Consider the following 27,707-nt stretch of genomic DNA (forward strand, 5'->3'; position numbering starts at 1 on the left):
ATAAGAATTAAAAAAATTCAAGACACATGGGACATTTCCTCCCTTAACTACAAAATTGAATCCTAGTTCTAGGTTCAGATTCATCCTTCAATTTCTAATAAACAAGCTATCTCGATGATTCAACCTCTAGTTATTCCTTCCCTCTAACTTAAAAAATGTAACTTTTGTGAATGTGTCATTTTTAAGGACTTGACATGGAATATAATGAGCAGACCACTCTTATCTTCATAAAGTTGTTTGTAAAAAAATACTTTCGTCCTTTCACCTTGATGCATAGTTGAATACCTAGTGGAACAATTCTTTCCTACTTTTAAATGGCACCAAATCATCAAAATTATCAAGAAATATAAAGATTTATTTTTTATAAAATAATTTTTCACTTTATATCTGATACACAACCTTGTCTTCTTGTTAATGTCGCTTCACTCATTCCTCATAATTCCTTTAGTAATTTTTCATATTATAACTCAAAATACTTTACACTTAAAAATATACTCAACTAAATTTTCTCTATGAAATATATCTTACATCAAGACTGGAAATCCTATTATTATTGAATAATTCAAATAAAATTTGAATTGTCATATCTCTTGTCTACAATTCCATAATTTTTAACTATCAAATAATAAAAAAATAATTTTCAAACACTTGAATTTTTCATTAAATTATATTTCAGTTTTTAAATATTTATCTTCTTCATTGTATTGTGTACATTTACTAATTCTTTTTAATAACATTTCATCATAATATCAGGAAAAAATCTGTTGCAGACAAATAAAGAAAATAAACTTAACTAACAATAAAAAATAAATACTATAATTATTCATCGAAGACAACAATCCTTCCAAAGATTAATCTACCCATACGTTGGAGTTGGTGCCTGACTTTTCTATAGGTAAATATCACCAATATTTCATTACACCCTGTCAACAGCAGAACATTTCTTATTTCCCATTTACACGTCTACTCATTCATTATATAGTTAGGGTTTACATTCCAAGCCAATGATGTACTGCCACTTTGCTTTCAGTCCGAAAATATGCGCCTTACACCACAGAAGAGTTTGCCTGAGTTTGGTATACATTTGAATAACTGAGAGGTCGTTTTGATGTGGGCTTGTTCATTGATTAAGTTGTGTACGTGTAACAGTGAAATGACGTTGAATATTTCTTTTGTTGAAATGAAATATTGGAATATTGTAGCAAAGCCAAGTATCAATAACATTTGTAGATTAATCTTTGGAGATTTATGTTTTTATGAACAGTGGGCTTATTTATTTATTTATGTTGAAAAGAGAGTAATTGATTTTAAGGTAGGTAGTCGAAGATATATCGTCAAACTCTATGTATCTCAGGTTTAAGTTTAGATATTTTTGTTGATGGCTATTATGTAACTGCAGGTGCTTCGAAGAAAAGTATAATTATCTGATGTTTTGTTTGACCTGTTCAAATAGTTTGTTTGATGTTTGACAAGTTCCATTCTCAGTGATTTTACTCTTTGATTTCTATTTTTCTTCAATTGATTTGTATTTTTTCTTAGATTTTTCTAATTTAAAAAATTGTAATTCTTTTTATTTGTTTACATATAAATAAATTACTGTAAATTGAATATTCAACAAATTTGTTTAAAAAAATGTTGATGTTATAAACAGAAAAAGAATAATGAATTTATGTAAAGATATTTTAGTTTTAAATATAATGAAGAAGATACAAATCTAAGAACTTAAATATAAATCAATGGGTTAACCTAAGGGCTTGTAAATTACTCTTAAGAAATTATTAAAAAAAGATACATAGCAATTCAAGCCCCATTTTGATTCTTAGGAAAGATAATTAATGATAGGTTGTGAATTTTTTATACAAAAAATATACTCAACTGTCCCTTAAAGTAGAAAGCACATTGTGTTAACATATGAGAAATGGGTAAAGTAACAATAACACACAAAAAATTATTGTCAACCCTTTCATCTTAATGTCGAATGTAAACCCCAAAGTTTCTACCCGATTATGACCTCATTGTCAACCACTTTGGCCCCCAATCCTACTAATAATCCTTACCTATGGGCATATACTTCTACCCCAAGTGCTCAAAATATATTGTTTGATATTTCTCTTGAGACCTCACAAGACAAAAAGGCATTTTTTTCTGATCAACCTAAGATTTTATCATTCTTAACACTAACCCTAGATCCAATTCCTTGTTAAGCTTTGAAACTACCTCTACTTCTCACTTTGATTCTCTTGACCCTGTTTCTCATTTGGATGCACCTCCCTATTCTCCACCTAAAGATTTTAGATCTAATTACTCTTGGAAATATTTTTCAAGATTTGTTTTAAAGAAACCAGTTGAAAGATGATTTCTACTCTAATGGTGCAAATTTCAGTAGTTTATGAGAGAGAGATAACACATTTGATTCCCCTAGTACTCTAGACATGGTGTGATCATACACCATTATGGTTGAGGAACATATTTTTAAGGAATGAAAATGTTTGGAAAAAGAAATAGGGTACTCTTTCAATTCAACCAATAGTAAGAAATTGAATATTGGTTGAGACCAATCAAGGAATCATCTTAAAGACTATGAATGGATTTCTTAAATTTACTTCAATCAGTTTTTTTGGTTTGTTCTATCTTCGGTACACAACAAATATTTTTTGGATACTCCATTATAAAGTTTGGGAGATGATTAAAATCTCTATGACAATATAGACATTAAATCAACCTTATAGAAGGAAAGTAGCATTGAAACCTTCTGACTTAGTGCTTTTTTTTGGGCTAAGGAGATTGCACATGCAAATGTGCATGGACTAGGAACTATTTAAATCATGCATTTTGAGTCACATCTAGTTTCAACAAATATACATAATATTCACAATGGCTATACATACATGTGAAAAATAAATTTGAGAATCTAGTTTATAGGATCCATTTCACTATAATATTTTGGTAACTAATTGTTTCATTTGAGTTATACTATGATAAATTTTGGATCTCTTGTATATAAAGACACAATTTGAATTAAGTTGGGATTCTATGCACAAATTAAAAACTAGGAAACCTTGTTCAAATCAAGTATTAGAGAGTCATATAAAGATAATAATACAATAATAAAATCAATGAAGAATGTTATTAAGTTTTCGTACAATTAAGATCCTTACAAAACTATTTGTAGTCTAGTCAAAGAAATCATATTTAAGAACTCAATTATGATATGGCAACTATAAGATTCTTCTCTTCTATAGAAGAATTAGGAGATCATTCTATACAAATTGATAAACTCAATTTTTCACAATTTTTTAAGTTAATTAATGATTTAAATTTTCTATGACTTATCAAACTTTAAAATTTAAACAATAGACAAAGAATTAAAATCTTAATATTTAAAAATATTTATATCTAATAAATTCAATAAAAAAATAATAACATAATAACAAAATGTGATCTAAAACTTCAAACAAGGAAAACTACACAGGTTAAATCAAAAACTTATACATGTGTAACATTCATTTATTTTTAGAAAATAGTTTTTAATAAATAAACTTGTGGAGAAATAAATAAGCAAGAAGAAATGGCGTCACCATCCGAGTATCTTCGTCCTCCTTGCATTCAATCTCAAAACGAGAATTACCCTTTCCACAATCACCCAATGAATGTGAGTAAAGTAAATTCCTTCAAAAATGTGCAAAGAGACGGGTCTAAGCTGCCACCATAGGAAGTTTACCTGTGGTTTCCCGTATTGAACAAAGTTAATTTATTTCACAAACATAAAAGTTACGATATTAAAGTCGTTTCATAATAACATAATTTTCGCGTTAGCTTTTACTAAAGTCAATGTTATGATATTAAAGTTATTATTTAATAATATAATATTAGTGTCATTATTTTTTTTTTACTTTTTTCAGATTGACAAATATAAATGGAAACGTCATCTATTATAAAGATAATATTATGATATTAAAGTTGTCTCTTAAAAACATTATATTAGCATCATCTTTTGTAAAGACTTTTCTAGATTGATAAATATAATTGAAACTTTTGAATTTTATTACAAAACTATTTTCATCAAGAAAAGTTGTAATGATTAGGTCATTGTAATTTATATAAAATATATTATAAATCAAAGTGTTTCTTAATAACATAATATTAGTGCCATTTATTATAAAGACAATGTTATGATATTAAAGTCGTCTCTTAATAACATAATATTAGCATCATCTTTTGTAAAGACTTTTCTTGATTGATAAATATAAATGAAACTTTTGAAATTTTTTAAAAATTATTTCCATCAAAAGGAAGTGTAATGATTAGGTCATTGTAATTTATATAAAAGATCTTATAAATTTGATAGGAAGTATATAATTAAATTTATAAATATTTTATTAAAAAATTGATACAACACTAAAAATTTAACTAAATTTTAAAATGACCTTAAGTTTAAGAGGTCAATAAAGTTTGGTATAGATATCTAAGAAAATTATAAATGGTCAACACATGCCACCACACCAAGTCTCAATATTTGGTTAATATTCAATTCCAACAATTCAAATAATTTTGTGGAGAATTTTCATTGAATTGACTTATTTGATTTGGAAGCATTTCAATAGGTTCTCACAATAATATTTTTAATTCTTTAAAAGGAAGGAGAAACAAACAACAGAGCATTGTAAAACTCAAAAAAAATATACATGGTGCGGAGATCCAAAACACATTGAACAAAAGACAACAAATGGTGAAGTAGGAGATTCCAAACAAAAAAGGTTCCCCACATAAATATTTCATCAATAAGTATTTTTTGTTCACATTGTTAGAATTTTTTTGTATTCAATTTGAAATTAAGTGTTCTAATTACTGAAAAGAAGGATTGGCTCGAACCTTTAAAAATGGCAAAGTAGAAGATTCCAAACTGAAAATTTTCCCCCCATCAATAAGTAATTTTGCTTCACATTGTTATATTTTTTTAGCATTGAACTTGAAATTATGTGTTTGTTATCGCTATCTTATTCATTGTTTGACATAGATTGGCCTCTAATTAAAACACATCAACAAACCTACCAATCTCTCTACCTAAAAGATGCAATGTGCTCTTTTAAATTATTTTCTTTCAGTAGTGTGGATGATTGTTTGTGATGAATGGAAAACTAAATATGAGTATATTGTTATGGTGATTAGAGATTTAGGTCAAGTAAAGGCGGATGAAAGGATTTCTCTTCTAAATTGTTTTTCCTCCTATTGACTTCATTTTCTCTTTCAAATAGATCCATTTTGTTACTTTTTCAAAATGAACTTTTAGATTTTGACAATTGTCGGTGGAAGACAGATTTTGATTTGAAAGGAAGAGGTAGAGGAGAATAGAAGTAAAAAGGAGGGTAGAAATAACAAAGATACACAAAAACTTTACTACAAATGCTACAAATATTCATATATCAAATTAAAAAAATACAAGTTTGGTTTATAAAATAGAGTTTCCGCTCTTTCATTTTCACACACACAAAAAACATACTTTCGCTTGTTCTTTACAACTATCCTATTGTTTCTATAACAATACAAACTTCTGCTATATTCTCACATACTTTATAGAAAAGAATGCCCTACTCTATTCATATATGCCCAACAAAACAAGAAAATATAAACATTATTAATTATAATTAAATTTTCAATTTTCTTCATGTGTCATAATCTAGAATAAAGACTATGCTATAAAAAAACCATTCAAAATCATCATGTTTATGATGAATGAGAGGACACGGTTAGCTTGAGATGAATATGAAAAATTAATCTCACCTGTATGAGTGAGATGGAGATGACATGAGATGGTGGGTGAGGGAGAAGAGTTTGTGCAGAGGAGTAAATGGAGTAATTAGGATTATTTCATAACTATTTCCATCCATTAATCCCAAGCTATCTCTTTTATGCACAAAGCTTTCCTTCCCTAGTGGTTTTTTGAAAATATTTGCAAATTGTTCTTTAGACCTGTAATGTTTTAAGAATAGTTCTCCATTATTGATTATCTCCCTAAGAAAATACATATTTTGTCAATATGCAAATATAGATTTTTTGATAGTGTTATGGCTAAGTTGTTGTCACAATAGTTCTTTGTCACCTCTTTTTGTTTATGCCTCAATTCTCTTAATATTATTCTCATCCAAAGTGCTTGACATGATTTTGTTGTGGCTATTACATCTTCTAACTCAATAGATGAAAGAGTGACAAATGGATTTTTTTTTCAAGCCCATGAAACTACACTTGATCCAAAATAAAAAAGTAACTAGAAGTACTCTTCATATCATTAATACTTCTTACACAATGACTATTAGTGTATCCTACCAGCTTGAAATCACCTGACCTTGAGTCTATAATTCTTTGTTCCATTAACATATCTGAAAATTAATTTTCCTACTTTCCAATGAGAGTCTTTTGGAGGATCCATAAACCTTGAAATAAGACTAGCTACAAACATTATGTCCAACCTTGTTGCTATTAAATACATAAGACTATCAACAATATTTTTATAAAAAGTTGGATATTCATTGGATTGTTTTTCATCCTTACTTAATTTCAAACCTCACACAATTATTTTTGGGGATTCTTTGCAATTCATCAAGTTAAACCTCTTCAAAATGTCATTTTCATGCTTAGATTATGAAATTAATATACCTTTTTTTCATTTTAATTTAATTCAATGCTAGGAAGGTACCTCAAAAAACCCAAATTAGTCATCTCAAATTCTATTTTCACAGCTTATTTGAACATGTCAATTGATTTTTCACTAGTGAATATAAAATCATCAACATATAATAAAAAAATTATCATCTCACCTTTCTCATTCATCTTGGTGCACAATTTAGGCTAACTACTACATCTATTAAAACCATTTTGATAAAGCTAACTATCAATTATGTTATACCAAGCTATTGGTTCTTTTTTGAGTCCATAGACAATTTTCTTGAGAATGTAATTTTTTTTGTCATGGTGTAAAACTTCATATCCTTGTGGCTTCTTGACACATACCTCTTCTTTAAAGAAATCATTTAGAAATGTTGATTTCGCATCCATTGATATATTTCCATAAACCATTTAGAAATGTTGATTTCACATCCATTGATCTATTTCCAACTTTTTTTGAGTTAATATGGTTAATATTAACCTTGAGGTGTCTAAATGTGCTACTAATGTAAATATCTCATTGTAGTCTACATCAAGTTGTTGTGAATAACCTTTGGCTACAAGTCGGGCTTTACGCTTTTGTACATCACTATGTGCATTCAATTGTGTCTTGTAAACCTACTTCACTCCTATTGATCTCATGTTTTCCTTGTGGAAGATTCACTAACTTCCAAGTTTAATTATTTTCTATAGCATATATTTCTTCATCCATTACATGTACCCATTTTTCTTCTTTACCCACTTCTTCAAAATGAATTCGATAACCTATATGTAAAGATAAATATAACAGAGAAGTTAAACTTGCATTTTTTGCACTTTCGCTTTTCTCGTAATCATTTCTCATACTTATTAATTTCCATCTCGTTAAGCTTCCTACTGTGGTGTTAGTAAGAAATCTAAAGGAGACAAACCATAGTTCTACTCCCAAAGGATTTATGCTACTTGTAGTCTAATAATCCTTTAGTCAATCCTATTGAGGTGGTAAATTTCTTTATTCTAGATCTAATCTAGTCACTCAAACAGAAAGAAAACATAATACACAGTATCGGGCTTGATAATAAAATCTCTTATATTAATATTTCAATAGGAAAAGTCCATTCTTAATATCTCCTTTAAATACTTTTCAGTGAAAACTTTAGTGGCTAATATTTGCCAATTGGCTATTTTTTGAAATTTGGGAATCAAATCTGGCTAATAATTTCAACTTTTAAGGTGATCCAAATCACCACATTTTAACAAATTTTTATTTTAATTTTATTTTAAGCGCCAGAGAATTTATTTTATTAAATTTTTTAACTTAAATATTCACCACAATATTTGATACATGATTGGATCAGATTCGTCAACATTTTATAATTAATTGTAGAAATCCAAATTAATTCACCAATAATATATCATAATTATTAGTTACTTTAGGGTTATATCAACAATATTTTATTTCCACCATTGATTTAAAATATAATCTAATGACCTTCATTGTATTCCATGAGGTAAAATGTACCTACAAGTTGTAATGCTCTTGGGGTTTGAAATTGCTTTTGAATTGTTGACTTCAATGAAAACCAATGGTCTAAAAGCAATTTCTGGCCCCATGAGTATTACAAATTGTTTGTAAATTTTATATCACAAAATAGAAAGAGGGCTTTTAGATTATTTTAAGTTAATGGTAGAAACCAAATAAAGTATAGTCTAACCCTTAAACTCGTTAATGATTTCAACTTTCATGCCTTTACTTTTTTATAAAAGATTATTTTTAAATGAAAAGAAATGCAATAGTAATTAATGCATACAATGACCGTTTTCCAAGATTCGCCAATAAACATTATTATTATTTTTAGAAATAAATAAATATTCGCAAAGATTTTATACAATTTTTTGAGGGGGGGTTTCTTAAAGTTATCACTGATACTTTCTATAATTTAGGCACTATACTTCTATTCTTCCTACATTTTCTTTCTATTATATTACTTGGTAGCTAGATATCTTATCTATACTTATATCTTCTATTAGGTAAACAACCCTTAGATGATATCCCTAAAGACTAATCCATTTCCTAGGTTGCATATTCTAAAACTCTATTACCAGATTACATCCTTATCTCTCTAGACTAATGTTTAGATCCCATTTTTTTGCTCAACATCGTCCCCTCGAGAAAACCTTGACATGTCCTCAAGTCAACTCGTATGTCCATTATCCTGATGATAGTGTTTGATTCTAGCTCTATTAACATAGGATTGTAGGATTTTCCCTCTAGTATCACTAACCATATTGCTCTGGATTCTAAAATATCATTGATTTGGTAAGGGTCGATCCATCAAACTTTAAGATTACCTTGTTTCTTGAACTTGCTATCATAGAGAATGACTATGTCTCTAATTTTGAATTGTTTTGTTGTCAGGTTCCAGTCATGTCAGGTTTTTTGTCTTCTTCTTTCTGTTAGGAGGTGAACTTCTACAATCTATATATCTTCCTCCAATATTTCTATATTTTTTAGCCTTTTTTTGATGGATTTATCTTCTATGAGCCAGAGAATTAGTGTTGCCTTGAGGTTGTTAATAGTGAAATTGATGGGTAACATAGCTTCTAGGCCATAGAGAACCTGAAAAGGTGAATGTGTAGTGGCCCATTTATAGGTAGTCTGGTAAGCCCAAATTATTGTGGGTATTTTAATGTCCCAGTCTATCTTGTTCACATTGTATATCTTAGTTAGGATGGTTCCCAAGGCTTTGTTTAAGGCTTCACTGACTCCATTATCTTGTCAATTATAGGGGATACTTTAGTTATGTTTAATCATAAAAGTATTCAAGAGCTCCTTGATAATTTTGTTTACAAAATGCTTCCCTTGGTCACTTGTTATGCTTAGAGGATAGTCAGATTGAGTGATTACATTATGGTAGATGTACTTAGTTGTTGTATATGTTAATGCAATCCTTAGTTAGTTTGGCCTCTGCCCATTTAATTAAGTATCCACTTTGGTAATAATGAATCTTGCTTTGGATGCTTTAGCCAAAGGGTCAATTGGTCCAATGAAACAAATTACCCACTTCTCAAATGGATTTTGTGCAAGTTGTAGGGGCATCTCATCTTAGGATGTAGGTTGTTCTATTCTCTGATAGATATCACATAGTTTGGTGTTTTTTTGTTTTTTTTTGCAGGCCTTATTGTTGGCCACCAGAATCTAAAAAGTAAGATTTTTTGAGTATTAGTATCTCTATTGTGATGTTTCCCTGTTATTCCTTCATGTGCCTTCGTTTGAAATGTGTTATTTTCATGTGTATAGACCACTCTTCATAAGAAATCACCATGTCCTCTTTTATATAGTGCTCCTTCAATCAATGTAAAAGGTATGAATTTCCTTGATAATAATTGTTTATCATGAGTAGACATATCTGAGGGACGTGTCTCAGCTGGAAGGAGTTCTGCTATATCATGAAACTCTTTTGGTACTACTTTGAAGTGGAATAGGTATGTTCCTAGCAGGTTTGATGTTATTTGCATTCATCAATTATTTATATTGGCATAGAATAATATTAATTCGAGAGGAATTATTATTGAGTTGGGTTATGCGGCACTACTTTTCATATGATAGACCTAAGTTTGGAACGGTGATAGCTCTCACAATCATAGCTTATCATTAGCTTATTTTTTGAATAGTGGCAGTTTGTGTCGCAGGCATAAGGAAGGACTGTCTGTACTATCGGTCCCTTTCTTGGAGGTTTATAGTGAATATGATGGAATCTTTTCTTTCATCACAGTATGTATAGTTGTAGAATTGAAGCCGATTTCAAACAGTGATATAGATCATCATTATACTGCTAAGGTGCTGAGTATCGAACTTTAAATATGATATATTGTTGTTTGGTACCGCAGCTTGGAGTCCTTTGTCTCAACCTTCCAAATCCAAATATATATTAATGTCTAGTGCTTATAAACACAGAAATCAATTTGTATCAAAACTTTTGTTCTTCCTAGTCCGCTACATAATAAATAATGCAACTATTCTATTTATTTCTATATATTTATATTTGAAGTTTTGAGCTACAACGACAAATCTGAAATTGCTTAAAATAATTGTCAAGAAGCAAGCTGCATGTGTTCAGATGACAGAAATATTCTAAGGATATTTTATTGTTTTCCCATTATATATTATGGGGATATTTCACCTTGTTACTTCGTTAGGAAAAGGTTTGATCAAAAGATTTTTTTTTAAAGAGGGTCAAATAATTTTGCCAATATTGGCAAGATGTGGAAACCTCTATCATGTATACCATTGGTTTGTGTCTCCCGTGGGTGGTATTGGTTATTTGGTGTTAGTTATTTTCTAGTTTAGTGTTCTGTTATTTTTTTGTTGGTCTTTAGTTAGTTTTGGAACTTTTTGTGTTAGCTAGTCTCCATTCTAGGTGTTCTCACTCTTTGTGAGACCCCTATTCTATGTCATGTGGCTAGTATGTAAGGGTTTAGGTCCTATCCCACTTTATCTCATCAGAATAATTTTTCTTGGAAGTTGATCACTTATGTCTTGAATAATGGTTCTAAGTTATAGGATACTATTTCATATTTTTTGTTGTTTTGATTGCAACATGGGAGCTACTCATTGCATATGTTTTGTTCTTTTGTAGGATTGGATGGGATTTTCACACCAAATAACACAAAAAAAATAATTCAAAAATGATCAATTAATCTATATATGGACCATATATTCTTTGTATAAGTGTATAGATATTTGCTTTTCATATTTACTAAAAATACTCATTTATTTTGAAATGAATGGTTATGATGGATTCACATGAACATCAAAGACGAGGGAAAATAATAATGAAATTTTATACCCATGGTATTTCCATTTAATTTTGTCCACCTTGATAGAATGTTCTTAATTCTCAATACAATAACATACTAACAAGTCACATAGTCATGCTATATTTGGCTTATAGCTTGATGCCTCTTTACCTTACCAACATTTTTACACAAATTCTTATACACCATTACTTGCCATTATTGCACTCATTTGCACTTAGTTTCATACATTCATTCCCAACCTCAAGACTACCATTTGAATGCCATGGTTTATTTATGAGTGGCATGATATTTAAATTTACGGAGTGCACTCAAAATTTATTATTTTTATATTCAAATTCGAACATACTTTTGTGTGACAGTTTGCTATGTCATGTTATTAAAACATATATAATGCAGACTATTAATTCATATTCTAGATGTGGGAATAAAAAGAAAATCTAAAGCACACTTCGATTTTTTAAATGACAAAAGAATCATATTTGCATATATAGGCCATATGCCTAGTGATGAATTTTACTTTTTGTATTCCCCATCATCATTAATCTAGCCCATCCAATGGGTTGACCTAGAAGAACATAAGTAAGCATTCTCTCCAATGATGTTCTTACGCATGCTATCTTGACACATTGAGCTATTAAGAAAGCAAAGGTGAGTAAGTTTAGCTAAGCACATTTTTCCAAATCATTGCCACACATCACAATTCAATTTTCAAAGTAAGATTGAGTCCATATTGCTCTTGAAAAAACTCAAGGTATTTTGGATTGAACCATATTTTTTTTAGACCATATAGATTCACACATTCATTAAATTGAAAACATTATTTTCTAGACAATAGCAAATAAATTCAACATAATATCAACATTTTATGTTAGTAATTCTAAAACTAAATATCCCTATTCCTATATTAGATTTTTATACATTTATATAAATAAAAAATAAAAAAATAATCTCCTCTAAAAATTCATGTTCCAATTGACCTAAAAACTGCATTCACCTTTTTTTCTCCCTCCCCTTTATTCTTTTTAAATAGTTACAAATGCTAAAAAGACTAGGAAAATACACAAGAAAGTAAATACTAACAAAACAACACAGCTGAAACCATCTTTACCTTTTTCTGCAAAATAAAAGTAAATACTAACAAAACAACACAGCTGAAACCATCTTTACCTTTTTCTGCACAATAATCTTGAAAGAAACGTTTCCAATTCTTCAACTGCCTCCTACATGAGGGACTGCCCAATTTTTTTTAACCATCCTCATCCTCAATTATGCTAAGACTTGGTTAAAATGAGCAAGGAAAAATTGTTCCCTTCAACGTAAGGAAAGCTGTTCAATTCCAGTTTCCCCTACCCTCTATGAGAGAAAACCATTTAAAAATTTTGAAATTTAAGTGGGATTGACAGCGAACAGTAACCGTGAAAGGAAACAGCCACCCAAGGAGGCAAATTTTTTGGGTGGGTTTTAAGGAAGATGGATTATTTGAAATATTTTTTTAAAAAAAGAGTTTCTACTTGTATATTTAAGCAGGTGGGGCTAGAAACTGCTCTACCAGCTGAAAATGGGGTGGGAGCTAGAAACTACTCTATCAACTTAGGCATGTTATCTCTACTTATAGAATATCTATGTTTAGATTTGCATTAAAAATAGTTTGGAAGAGAAAATAATTTTTATTACTTGTTTGTATCATTGTACATAGTATAGAAGACAAATGTATTATGTTCATAAGATGACCAAATTTCTTAAATTTTGGAGCTTAAACTTTTAAGCAAAACTACACTACAAAATTCATGGGACCAGTATTTTAAAAATTTTCCTAAAAAATTGCAGCAGTGCCAGCTCTATTTTTTAGGAAGCCCCACTCCATGGGACCCTAGCCTTAGTATGTGATAGTTAAGTCCAACCTTGATGAACTACTGGCGAAGTGGTGGAGGAGAAAAAAAGAACTACACTAGCCTTTGTTTCATAGAATTGAGTGCCATTCTACAACCCCTTGTGATGTAGCACTCCATCTACATGACCAATAAATGGATATTCTTTGACTTGGTTCACCCTTTCTCCAACTTGTAGATTTTGTCCTCTTTTTTGCAAGTTTCAATTTTGACATTATATGTTAGGGCTCACTTTCCTCCTTTAGGATTGTAATATTTTGAGATAAAGTTTAAGGTTTGGATTTGGAGATTATGTTGTGAGATATTTTTTTTGTTTTAGGATGATTTTTGGTTTTGAACATATAATATGGTACATGTGAGTTAGTCTAGTGGTGGAGAACTTGTATTGTTGTAAGAGAGGTCACAGGTTCAAATCTTGCATATGTCTTGTTTGTAGTATAGTTAGGTGCCTCCTTCAATATCATGGTCTATAAAATGATCTACTTCAAATTCTTAATGCTTTAAAGGGTTTGGTTTGATTTATTGGATATAATTACCAATTGGTTGTCTACATAAAGATTTTGTGGATTATCATTTTGAATTAATACAAATTGATCATTTTTTTTATGATTTAATAAATGCATGTAGTTGATTTTAGTATTGGTTGAGATGACTACTTTAGATATTTTTGTTGCATTATAGTAGACAAAAAATCCTTTTTATTAGACATTTTTTTTTATAAATTTTTAGATTCAAAACCATGAGAATTCTTGCAAATAGATGATTCTCTTCAACAATGGAGTGAACTCAATTAAAAGAACACTTCAGGGAAACACTTTATAGAAAGCTATAATATGATATTATATTCAAACAATTAAAACTACAATGTGCTTGCTTAACTTTTAGTTTGGAGGACAAGTTTTTCATTTTGCACACTTCAATTCAATCCGTGTGTATTTTAAAAATATAGTAAGTATTTTTTTCTTATTAAACATGTTTGATTATTTTTATTTGAGAAATTTTCCTAGTTCATCTATTTAGTGGAGTGGGATGATACAAATTTATGTCCAAACTAATTTGTCTTGCAACCAACTTTGTGGAAAGTCCTTGATCAAAATAGAAATTCAAAAATTTAAACACACATGGAAGATCCTAGTTCAAGTTGAGATTCATCTTTCCATTTATATTAAAAAGGTCATCTAGATTATTTAATCTCTAGTCTCTCATTTGTTGGTACTTTAAAAATGGACATTTTGCAAACATATCATTTTTAAGAACTTGTCATGGCATTTGAGGAGCAAGCCACACCTTCTCTTCCTAAAGTTGCTTGTAGAAATTTACTTCCTTAACTTTGATGCATAGTTGAATACCTAGAGGAACTAGTGTTTCCTACTTTTAAATGGCACCAAATCATCCATGCTATCAAGAAATATAAATATTATTTTTATGGAATTATCTTTGTACTTTATTTTGTATGTGTTTGTTTATGCAAATACACAACCTTATCTAAATTTTTGTTTTTCTTTTATTATCACTTTGTTCATTATTCATGTGATAACACAAAATGCTTTTCACCTAAAACGACAATCAAACAAATTTTCTCTATGAATTAGATATAAGCTATTATTATTTATCTTGCATCAAGATTAGATATCCTATTATTGAGTAATTCAAATGAGAGTTGAATAGTCATATATCTTGTCTATAATTCCATAATATTATCTATCAATTAGTAGAAAAATAATTTTCAAACACTTGATTTTGTACATTGAATTTAATTCCAATTTTTAAACATTTATCTTCATTCAATTATATACATTTACTATTTTTTTTAAAATAATATTTCAACATAATATAAAAAATATATATTAAGTATTCAATTACATTGATTTATTAAAATATAGAGAAATAAAAAAAATAAAACATAACTAATAATAAAAAATAAATAATATAATTATTAATCGAAGACACCAATCATTCCAAAGATTAATCTACCCATACATTGGAGTTGGTAGGTACATTGGAGATATTTCCATTAAACCGTGTTAATATCAGAACATTTCTCATTTCACTTTTACAAGTCTCCTCTTTGTTTTATATAATGAGGGTTTAAATTCCAAGTCAATGAAAAACTTCCATCAATGTCACAAGTCATAGCCGCTTGCTTTCAGTACCAAAAAAATTGCCTTCTACGAATTTGCCACCATAGATTAAAGTTGAAATTGTTATTACATCAGAAAAAAGTTTGTCTGAATTTGATGTAGATTTCAGAAAAAAATCTGTTGAGCATTGAATTACATTAATTTATTGAAAATGTAAACAAATAAAAAAACAAACTTAACTAATAATAAAAAATAAATAATATCATTATTCATCGAAGACAATGATCGTTTCAAGTATTAAACTTCCGATACATTGGAGTTGTACTTAGACTTTTCTATAAGGTAAATATCACCGATATTTCATTAAACCTGTCAACAGCAAACATTTCTCATTTCATATTTACACGTCTGCTCATTCGTCATATAGTTGGTGTTTATATTCCAAGTCAATGATGTACTTCCACCAATGTCTCAACTAAATAGCCATTTGCTTTCAATCCGAAAATACCTGCCTTCTACGCAGCTGCCATCATAGATTAAAGTTGAAATTGGCGTTACATCAAAGAAGAGTTTTCCCGAGTTTATAGGGTTTAATGAAATATTGGTATCTTGTAGATTAATCTTTGGAGATATATGTTTTTTTATGAATAATGGTTTTATTTATTCTATGTAAACTAGGGATTTGTTTTCATTAAGTAAAATCATCCTGAAGACTTGTCCGCATTAAGAGCCAGTTTTGCCCGAACAGAAAATGTTGTTGCGAACCCAAATGCATTGAGAGTGGTGGTTCGCTTTATAATTTCTGTCTGTTTGATGGGTTTTACTCCTGCTATAAAATGTGATCCTGAAAAGTGTGGTTCGATTATACGGGTCACCTCATCATAGATTCTTCTTTACTCATAGCCAAGTACTATTCTTGCGTCCTTATGGTGGGTCTTCCACTAGTTCCATTCCCAATAATTTCATGGTTATTGAGCTTCTTGCTTTCTATAGAATGAGGAAGCTTATAATAGCCTTCTTATAATTGAGTTCTAAATATACTTCGTTTGATTAGATTATGAATATATTTTTTTAAGATTTTAATTGTATGTAAATTTAACAATATTTTCTATTGGTTTTAGAATTGTATTCTTATTTTCATATGACTTTGTAATGATTGATTTGAACAAGGTTGCAATGTATATACAACTTCTTTAGACCAACAAAAAGCACTAACTGGTAAGATTTCAATACTGCTTTACACTTAGAAGGTTGATTCAATGCCTATATTATCATATTAGAGATTTTAATGATATCCCAAACTATTTAATGTAGTATCCAAAAAATATTTGTTGTGTACCAAACATAGAACAAACAACAAAATTAATTGATGTAAATATAAACAATCTATTCTTAGTCTTTAAGATGATTCCTTGATGAAATGGCTATGTAGGGGAAAATTTGCACTTGCCTACATAGATGATGCCATTCCTCAGTTGGTCTCAGCCAATATTCAATTTCTTATCATAAAAGTGAATTGTAAGAATATTCTCTTTCTTATTTCCAACTTCTCTATCCCTTAAAAAAATGTGTCTCAATTGTAATGATGTAAATTATAATGGTGTATGATCACAACATGTCTAGAGTACTAGTGGAATCAAATGTATTGTCTCTCTCTCATAAATTATGGAGCTTTGTACCATTAGAGTAGAAATCATTTTTGGGCTGGTTTCTTGAAAAAGACCCTTAAAGATATTTTGAAGAGTTATTAGATCTAAAATTTGTAGGCAAAGAATAGGTAGGTGCATTCGGATGAGAAATGGGTTCAGGGGAATCAAAGTGGGAAGTAGAGGTATTTTCAAAGCTTGACAAGGATTCAAAACAAGGGTCAGGGTCAAGAATGGTAAAAACCTTTAGTTGATAAAAACAAAAGCAACTTTTTATCTTTTGAGGTCTTAGGAGAAATGCCATCTTGTATATTCTGGATGCTTGAGGTAGAATTAGAGGCTTGAAGGGAAGGGTTTAGAGTAGGATTTGGGACCAAAGTGGTTGAGGATGAGGCCTTACATGGGGTGGATAATTTGGGGCTTACATTGTGCACCAGTATGGAAGGGTTGACAACATTTTTATTGCATTTTTGTTACATTACTCATTTCTCATATGTTAATACAAAGTGCTTTTTACTTTAACTGACAATTGAATACATTTTTAGTATCAAATATTCACAAGCTATTATTAATTATCTTGCCTAAGCATTAGGGATCCTATTTTTGATGAATCAAAATCAAACTTAAATAGCTATGTATCTTTGTTTATAATTTCATATCTTCACTATCAATTAATTAGTGTAATTTTCAAGCCCTTAGATTAACCTATTAAATTATATTTAGGTTCTTAAATTTTTTATCTTCTTCAATATATTCAAAACTAAAATATCTTTGTATAAATTTATTACTCTTTTTTTGTGTCTAAAATAAAAATAATATTAAAAAATGTTTATTAAACATTCAATTTATAGAATTTATTGAAACGTAAACAAATAAAAAAAGACACAAATTTTAATTTTAATAGAAAAATTTAAAAACTTACAAATCAAAAATCAAATAATACATAGAACTGCAAAATCATCCCAAAGAAAAAAAAAAAACAAAAAAAACAAACAACAAACATAGTACATACTATTGAAAAGGTCAACCAAAACACCAAATAATTATATTTTCTTAGAAAGAACAGGTAGCTGCATAAGAACCATGAACAAAAATACAAACTTAAATTTGAATTACATAGACTCCAATGATATATCTTACTACCTACCTTAAAATCAATAATTCTCTTTCTAATACAAATAAAAAATACCTCAAATTAGTCGAAATTAATGATAAAAAATTATTTTATCCAAAGTATGAGGAAAAGTATGAATGTGGCTGTATGATTGAGGCCGACGATGTAACAAGGTAAATAAATTCATTCAAAAGCGTGCAAAGATACGACTCTAAGGTCGCGCAATATAAAGTTTACTTGTGCTTTGGCGTATTGAACAGTGGTAATTATTACGCGTAGTGGTAAACTCGTATATAGGGTGGAATATTAATCCGTGTTGACAAAATCTTGTTTACCGCGAGGATAATTTCTAGAACTTCGTTGACTAGTCATCCCAATTATTTTGCCGAGTCTTCGCCATCCGATGGGGATGACCAGAGCCGTTCGATAAACTGCTGGCGAAGTGGCGAACGGGAAAGGGAGCACCCTGACAGCCCTTGTTTCCAAGGTTGAATATGGTGGTCTATCAATACAATACAGTTTGAATTGGTGTAGTGGTAGAGAATTTGTGTTCATGAAAGAAGTCAAAAGTTTAAAATTTAAAAGAAATAATGTATATATATCAAACCAACAATTTAAATATTATTGTTATGTTAAATAATTGTATTCAAAAATTTTAAAATTTATAAAGAATAAAGTATAAATATCTTGTTTACAAAAATCAATAATTTAAATATTATTGTTATGTTAAATAATTGTAATTAATGATGTATATCTTATGTCTAAATTGCATGTGCAATTTAAGTGTTTTAAAGCGAGTTTGATTTTATGAATTTAATTATCAATTGATGATTATTTTTATTAGACATTTATTTGAAAATTAATTGATACAATTAAGATAACACTAACACACGCAGTATATTTAAGTTTTCGTTACCTGCGATCGCAGAAGGGTAGCATCTGAACTGTCCGCCTGGCACCTTGACCCGTTTGTGAAGCCGTCTCGAGTGTAACCCTTTGCACATGAACAATTATAAGATCCTGCCAAATTATGGCATTCACCTCCCCTGGATATTGCATTCGTTAATATCTGCATATCATCAAAGCATGAGGAGAGGAGACTTAAGAATATAAATGATTATACAAGACAAAACATAATAATTGAAGAAGATCCCTGATGCATATATTAACACAAAGCTTGGAGATTCTTGATTCAATTTTATTTTTATTTAAATTAGAAAGAAAGTATCCTAAACAGACTCAAAAAGGCTTAAAATGGACAAACCATGAGAAATAGTGCGGAGTTCATACCTGTGTAAGCTGTGCCGTTGATGTAGCCATTTCCTTCGTATCGAGGAAGGCGATTCTGCATACATGTCCTCTTCCTGAAGGGGATTCAAGACATTCTGCGTTGGCGGAGCAAGAATAATTGGTAGTTCCTTGAGCCGTAGAGCAATTCTGATGGCCTACACCCCAGTTAAGGCGGAGACCATAATCAGCCTTCCTGCCTTCTCCCCAAAATAAGTTTGTTTTATTGTCGACTACGGTGAAGGTGGACGGCTCTAATATGGTGGAGAAGTCACATTTCTTCTCATCACCACTTAAGTTAGATAAACCACCACCCGTGAAGTTTATATACATATAAGCATCTGGAAGGGTAATTTCACGATAGCCATAGCTGCAGTATAGTGGGTCACTTCGAAAGACACATCTCGCTTCTACACTGAAGCCATCATATGCGAAACTACCGGATGTGTTGCACCCAACAACCACAAATTTATTGTACATAGATATAGTGAAAGGCCCAATTAGCCGAAACACTAAGAATGCGTCTTCCTCTCCACTTGCCAGACAGGAATTGGCTTTAAGAGGACTCGAACTGATGACGATGTACCCAGAATAATTGATCTCCCAAACCTTATAATAAGATCTTGTACTAACCATCCCCTTATTATTATAATAAGCAGGAAGAAATAGAGCCATCATCCCAGTATCTTTGTCCTCCTTTCATTCCATCTGAAAACTTTTGCCATGCATTCCACAATTCTCGTTGTTGTTCATCGAACCACACTTTTCAGGAACACATTTTGCAGCAGCAGTAAAGCCCACCGAGCATACACAAATCAAAAAGTGAACCACAACCCCGAAATGCATTTGCGTTTGCAACAACAATTTCTGTTTAAACAAAACTGGCTAATCAAACGTCAAACAAAAAGATGTTAATGAATGAAAAGCCTCCGCAAAGTATATAACAGACTGCATGCATGGTTGACTGGACAACAGCAAAAGACTTTATAAAAGATTTTATTTAGCAAAAAGTAAAACAAACCCTCTTCTTCATAGGAAGTTTACTTGTGGTTTCCCGTATTGAACAAAGGTAATTTATTTCACAAACATAAACGTTATGATATTCAAGTCGTTTCGTAACAACATAATATTAGCGTCAAATTTTGTAAAATCAACGTTATAGACAACGTTATGATATTGAAGTCATTTCGTAATAACATAATAATATTAACGTTTATCTTCTCTAAAGACTTATCTAGATTGACAAATAGAATTGGAACTTTCAAATTTCACTAAAATTAGTATTTGTATTAGGTGGTGTAATGATTAAGTCAATGTAATTTATATAAAATATTTTTATAAACTTGATAGGAAGTCTATAATTAAATTTATAAATATTTTATTTTAAATTTGATATAATATTAAGCATTTAACTAAAATTTAAAATAGTATCAATTTTAAGATGTCAAAAAAGTTTGGTATAGATATTCAAGAACATTATAAATGGTTGACACATGCCACCACAACAAGTCTCAATATTTGGTTAATATTCAATTGCAACATTTATAATACTTTTGTAGAGAATTGTTTTTAAAGTGACTTGTTTCAATTTAGAAGCATTTTAACAGGTTCTCAAAATATTTTTTTAATGTTTATAAAAGAAGGAGAAACACACATGCTAAGCATAGCTTGGGTACTCAATTTTTTTTTAAAAAAGAACAAGCTATGCAAGCAGTTGGCGAGAATCTCCTAGTGTTAATGCAATGATGACAAGTTCTCTCTTATTGTAGGACTGCTCCCACGAAGATAGGTCCAAGTTGGTGTTACCTTCAATTGGGGATTGGCATGTAAATGGTTGTATGCTTTCTCTAGAGATTCAAACTCCCTTCCTTACTCATGATGTAGTTTTGCCCACAAATGTTGGTGGGTCCTACCCATCAGACACTTTGCATCCTATTTTGCAGCAAAAGGGTGTGAAGATATGAAGGTTGACATTCCCAGAGTCAGGGTTAGTATGCCCTTTCCCTCCTCAAATGTGTCTTTTGTCAAGGAAACTTCTGATCTTTGAAAGAATCTTTTTAATAAAGGATAATTTGCTACTACTAATGGGCTCTTATAGAGCATTCTGGGACTGGAACAAATTTAAATATTAAAGATCCATTGAATAGGTCTCTTGCTAAAATGAAGTACTCATTGGTAAGTATATTTATGGGAAGATGCCTTGATATTGTTGCGATTAGAAAATGGGCCTCTTCACACTAGGCTATTTGAAAGAGGACAAAAGTTGTAGGAGAAAATCTAATAAAATTTGAATTCTTAGAATAATAAAGTGATCAAATTTTGTATTGTACAATGATAATTCAACAAAGACTTATAGTTATTAATTGTGCTAGATAAGGGTTGGAGTTAAAGTTGGGATTATCATTCAATTTGAGTTGGGTTAGGTATAGGATTCACTTATGGTTATGTTTTGAGTTAGATTTGGCTAAGTGTTCACTTACAATTATATTTCAAGTTATATTATATTTGAATTATAGATTTAATATGCCCAAGATTAGGGTTATAGTTCAATTATTGTTACAAATCAATTAAAGTAATGGTTAGGGTTCAATTAGGGTTAGGTTTAAATTAGGATTACATTTATGTATACGGTTTGAGATATAGTCCTCTTAGATAATATTTTGGGTTAGATTTTGACTTGAGTTGAATAAAATAACTCAAACAAAATAAAATAGGCACTTTAAGAATGATATCGCTTGGTGTTTTTTACATAGATTTCTCTAAATATAGGTATGTGAGTTTATTTCACAAACATAAACATTATGATGTAATAGAGTTTTATTAAAGTAAGTTGGGAAGGGCATCAACCTATTATAGATCAAACAAAGAACATCATAACAAAAATTGAAAGGGAACAAAGTTACACCCATGTAACTCAACAATAAAACTACAAATTAGAATGAGAACAAAAAACACAAACTAGTGAAAATTAGACCTAGGATCAAGGAGCGGGCCCAACAAAAGAATCTAATATTTTTGGTATGGAAGAGGATGACCATTTTTCTTTCTTCATACAACAATCCAAGAAGAATACTTTTCTAGAGAAATAAAGGTAGCAATGTGGATAGAAGCCTCAAAAATATTAGATGAATCTGAAAGTCAAGCTACCAAACCTAGAAGGGGAACCTAACAATCCAAAGAGAGAATAAAGGACCATGGAAGGGATAGGTACAATGATCAAATGAGCAATCAAAGAAGATAGAGGAGCATGAACAGTACACAAATAGGAACCAATAGGAGTAGGGGTCACCAAGGCATTAAGAACACCAACTATAGAAATAAGGGATGCTAGGGTAGGGTCCATAGGGGATTAGGAGACATGAACTATTGAATTAGGGACAACTCAAGAGAAGGATGAGTCAAATTAATAGGAGAGGTGAAATCTAAATCCACTAAGTAGACCATGAGATCACACCTTTCAACATCGTTCGACTAGGTAGGAGAGGAGAAAATCCAAGAACCACAAGGATAGGAAGAGGCCAAGTGGCCAATTACAAAGCAACATCTACAACTAAATGGAATTCCTTCATAGTCCAAGATTGATCTTTGTTGTAACTCACAAACCTTGAGAGAAATCCCAATAGGAGGTGGTTTGGAGAGCTCCAAATCCACCAAAATTCTCCCAAAGGAGGTATGAGAGAAGAGGTTGGAATTAGGGTCAACTTTGATGAAGTGGCCAGATTTTTTGCCAATAGATTCATAGGCAACAATGCACCAGAAGTGGAAAGGGAGGTTGGGCACCCTAAACTATGTAGGGGAAAACTCAATAGGATCTACAAGAGGATTGAAGGAGGGAGTCCAAGGGTGAAGAGATAGAGCATGCGAGATGGCTTTCCAAAATATCATTGATGCAACAAGATCCTTAATATCCATATTGTAAAAGAAAATAATAAGAAAAAAATTCAATCACAAGGGCTAGTTTACTTAACACCAACAGGTTCCAATGTTTAGACATCTAGGAGTATAGTGTAGGATGTGATGGCCATCAATAGTTAAATTCATTGATAAGAGTGAGGTTTTCAAAATATGAAACCTAGTCTAGAAAATCTTTGCCCAAAAAAACCTCTAGAAAAAAGGAGGCACAAGAGTCTAAACATTTTTTAGGTTGGGTTGAATATTCCCTTATGGGTTTACAAAGAAAAGAAATCCTTAAGAAGAGAATTAATGGAAGCATTAGCCATGAAGGTTGCAGGTTGGGTTTTCCATGAGGGAGATGTCTTGAAGTAGGAAATATCCATAACCAATTTGTACATGAGAGATCCATTTCTAGGAGATTCGTTACTAGGACAACTCTTTCTACTAGTCACTAAGGGTAGGAGATGTAGGTTTAAATTTTAGGGACAAGAAGATGAGTGGAAAGCCATGGGTAGAAGGTTTTAATTTTGGGGATAGTAGGCTTATGATATAATAGTTTTTAATTAGATTAAGTAGGAAGAGCCCCAACCCATTACAAATTTGAACCAAAAACTATCAAAAAATAGGATTGGAGATCAAGCCCATTAAAAACCAAGGAAAAAGCAAAGATGAAAACCAAAAAAAAAACTAGAAAAAGGTTGTTTTAGGGATAGAACAATAGAGTTACCCAAAATTTAACCTACAGAGGGACTGAAACAATATTGAAACAACCTTGTAAACATTAACCCTATGCATTATAACCTAAACAACAATCTGAATAGACCACAACCCAGTAGCATTAAAATTCAGCCTATGCATTTTTACATCTTTTTTCTATATATGAACAACCATCCATCCAAAGCTATCTTTCTAAAATATACTTAAAAGAATAAAAGAACAACCACTTCATGAGTATCTCTTGTAGGAAACTAAGAAACCAGTGAGAAAACAGTAGGAATCATCATCAAATTTTCCCCAAACAAATGCAGGGGTGTAGCAGAGGGCAACAACAACCAAAAGATCTACCACCCAAAACCAGAAAACTAGAACAAGAAAAGCCCCAATAAAGCATAACAAAGACATTACCCCAAAAAAAAATGGAGTAGGGACATAAGATCCCCTTGCAATCCGGCCCATTATTAGTAGTAGTAGGGACCAATGCTACCAAATATCCCCATAACATTCTCCAAATACCACCATACTAGAGATGGAGTTAGTACTGCAAACCTAACTACAAAAAAGATCAGAAACAAACACCACACCCTTGCATAGAAACAAGGAAATACGAACAAAGGAGGTGAGAAAATAGCTCCCTCCATTCGAAACCAACTAGGAGTAGACATAGAAAGAATAGAGGCATACAAAGGGAGCCTCCTACAATCAAAGAATCTACATCACTAGACACCACACACTAAAATACAACTAGAATAAGGAAACTAGGTACAACAAACACAAAGATACTACTTAGAAAGTAGAGTCCATCAAATACCATTGTCAAAGAAAAAATAATGAAAGAGGTCCTTGATGAGGCATCAAATGATGCTAAAGTGGCCAAAAAGCCCATCACTGAGAAACCATCAATAGTTATCCCCAAACAAACAACGAAGATCCATGCTATAGTAGCACCAAAATCTTTAGCACAAAAATGAAGGAACACAATAGAAATATGGGGTCCCCATTCTATATTCTCTCCATCATCCTTCAAATACCCCTCTAAATCTCCCTTTTCTACATTGTTCCCTCCTTAAACCCTTGATCCACCTCTCCCACCCCCCTATCTCATTTCAAAATTTATGATATAATAGTTGTTTTATGATAAAATAATAATATTAAAGTCAACTTTAGAAAATACATTTTTAGATTGATAAATATAATTGCAATGAATAGACATGAACTTTCAAATTTCATTAAAAAATTATATCATTACAATAAGGATACTATTTATGCTAAAGAATGCAAAGAATCATAATTGGATTTAGGCATATAGTAGACAATAAATTAACAAGTAATGATTCATGAGAGAAAAAGAAATAATAAAAATAACTCTATAAAATCATTTTTTTGTAACCTTTTCAATTCTTCATCATTTCTTGTGACATGATGAATGAGCTAGGTGGAAAATTTACCTTGAAAAGGCTCATGGTCAGCGTCCATTAAAAAAATTCAATACGAGATTATTACATAACCTCTTAAGTTCATATAAGTTACTCATTGAAAATCAACTCAATGTTTATTCTAATCCTTCTAGTCATATCTCTATCTTAATTATTCCTAACCCTACTCTTTGATGAAATAAATAAGCTAAAAAAGCATGATTTTACTCACTAATATATTATAATTAATGTTCAGCTTATAACTTTTTTATTTTACTTCATTCAAACTGATTTATTTGTTATGTACCTATAATGATGTTAATTAATAAGTATTATAACTCCTGATAATTTGGAGATGTACAATATCTTATTAACATCTTTTATTTTAAACTTAAAAACAAAAATTATAAATAATGAAAAACAAAATTAAACAAAACAAGTTAATATTTTTATTTTCTTCTATTCAATTATGCCATCATATATCATAATCATTGAGTACATGGTCTAGCACAAGCATTGTAATATTTTATCTTGCATCCGTAGAGCATAATATGGTAGCTAATTTAGCAGTTATAATTCGAAATTGACTGTCTTGTATTAAAATAGACTAGAAATAGTCTCCTTTGAACTCACTCGTTTGGGCACGGTCGACATCTCAACCAGTGTACTGAATGGTTCCTCCGACATACTCTCAACTGCAGATGGAAAAGTGTAACTCCTGAATTTGTATGAAGTTTGCAATGCTTCTCTACGAATGCGTGTCTGCTCAAATATTGCATCTCCACAATTTACAGTGTCACGAAAATTTTCCTTTCTTGCGCAACGACTTACCCACAAAAGTTCCTCCACGACCTCTTTCATAGACGGTCTTTTTCTCCTTTCCAAATGAAGGCATTCTCTTGCTAGCCTTCCAATATCTTCCATCTGTTGCAGGTTATCATCCTCCACTACATTGCTATCTAGTATTTCTCTGAGCCGGTTGTGGTTGATTCTGTCAAGAAAAAGGATAGATAAGCTCCACTCCTCGCCGATCCTTCCTACACTCAATGGTTCCAAACCTGTTATAAGCTCAACCAGCATAACACCAAAACTGTATGCATCGCTTTTGTCGGTGAGTTGATACATTTGGAAGTATTCAGGATCTAAGTAACCCTTTGTGCCCATTATATTAGTGGTGAGATGTGAATTATTGGAAGTAGAGATGAGACGAGAAATTCCGAAGTCTGCAACTTTGGGAGAAAATGTCTCATTCAAAAGAATATTAGACGATTTTACATCCCGGTGGAAAATGGGTTGAGATGCTCCAGAATGTAAATATGCCAAAGCTTCCCCCGTCTCGATTGCAATCTGCAGACGTGATGCCCAAGAGAAACACCCTTCCTTGGAGTGTAAATATTCAAACAGTGTTCCATTCGGAACGAATTCAGATACCAACATTGGGAATTTAGTCTGGATACAGCAACCTAACAATTTTACTATGTTCCTGTGATTGATTTGAGAGAGAATTGTGACTTCATTAAGAAAGTCGTGGCCATCCTCTAGATTGAAAGATTGCTTGGACCTTTTAATGGCCACAGGAGTACCATCTAATAGCATGCCTTCGAATACAGTTCCGAAGCCACCACTTCCCGATACCATTTCAATTGAATAATTAGTAGTAGCTCTTGCTAATTCTTTGGCAGAAAACATTCTCAGGCTTTCTCTCCCACTCTAGAAGCTATGTATTGCTGCAGCTGTTGAAAATACTTGGCCTCGAGAAGTTTCAAATGGCGTTTCTTTAGCCACCAAACCAAGAAAGACGCTGCTAAAGAAACAACCACAAACGAAGAGACGGATCCTGTGTATTTCACCAGATCAGACGTTGAAATAAAATTAAAGTTATATATAAACTATTTTTTAAATATTTAAGGCAAACAATTAAAATAGCAAAAAAACACACGGCATATTTAAGCTTTCATTACCTGCGATTGCAGGAAGGACAGCATCTGAACTTTCCGCCTTGCACATGAAGCCATCTCCAGTGTAACCCTTTGCACATGAACAATTGTAAGAACCTGCGAAATTATGGCATACACCTCCCTTCGATGGTTCCACGCACGCATTCAAGCTTCTATTACTACATTCGTCGATGTCTGCATATCATCAAAGAATGTGAAGAGGAGGCTTAAAAAAATGGTTATATAAGAAAAAACGTAATAATT

The 27,707-nt window shown here is 31.0% G+C and overlaps 1 protein-coding gene across 1 annotated transcript; it reads right to left on the reverse strand.

Moving 5' to 3' along the window:
* Positions 1-20,179: 20,179 nt before the first annotated feature.
* On the reverse strand, positions 20,180-27,144 carry LOC131032773 (wall-associated receptor kinase-like 22). Its single transcript, XM_057963826.1, has 2 exons — positions 26,140-27,144; positions 20,180-20,365 (listed from the first exon to the last, which is right to left on the reverse strand). Exons 1-2 carry the CDS (start codon positions 27,142-27,144, stop codon positions 20,180-20,182), a joined length of 1,191 nt encoding a protein of 396 aa, XP_057819809.1.
* Positions 27,145-27,707: the final 563 nt, after the last annotated feature.

This window comes from Cryptomeria japonica, chromosome 5 (assembly GCF_030272615.1).
Source record: "Cryptomeria japonica chromosome 5, Sugi_1.0, whole genome shotgun sequence".
Classification (NCBI taxonomy): Eukaryota; Viridiplantae; Streptophyta; class Pinopsida; order Cupressales; family Cupressaceae; genus Cryptomeria; species Cryptomeria japonica.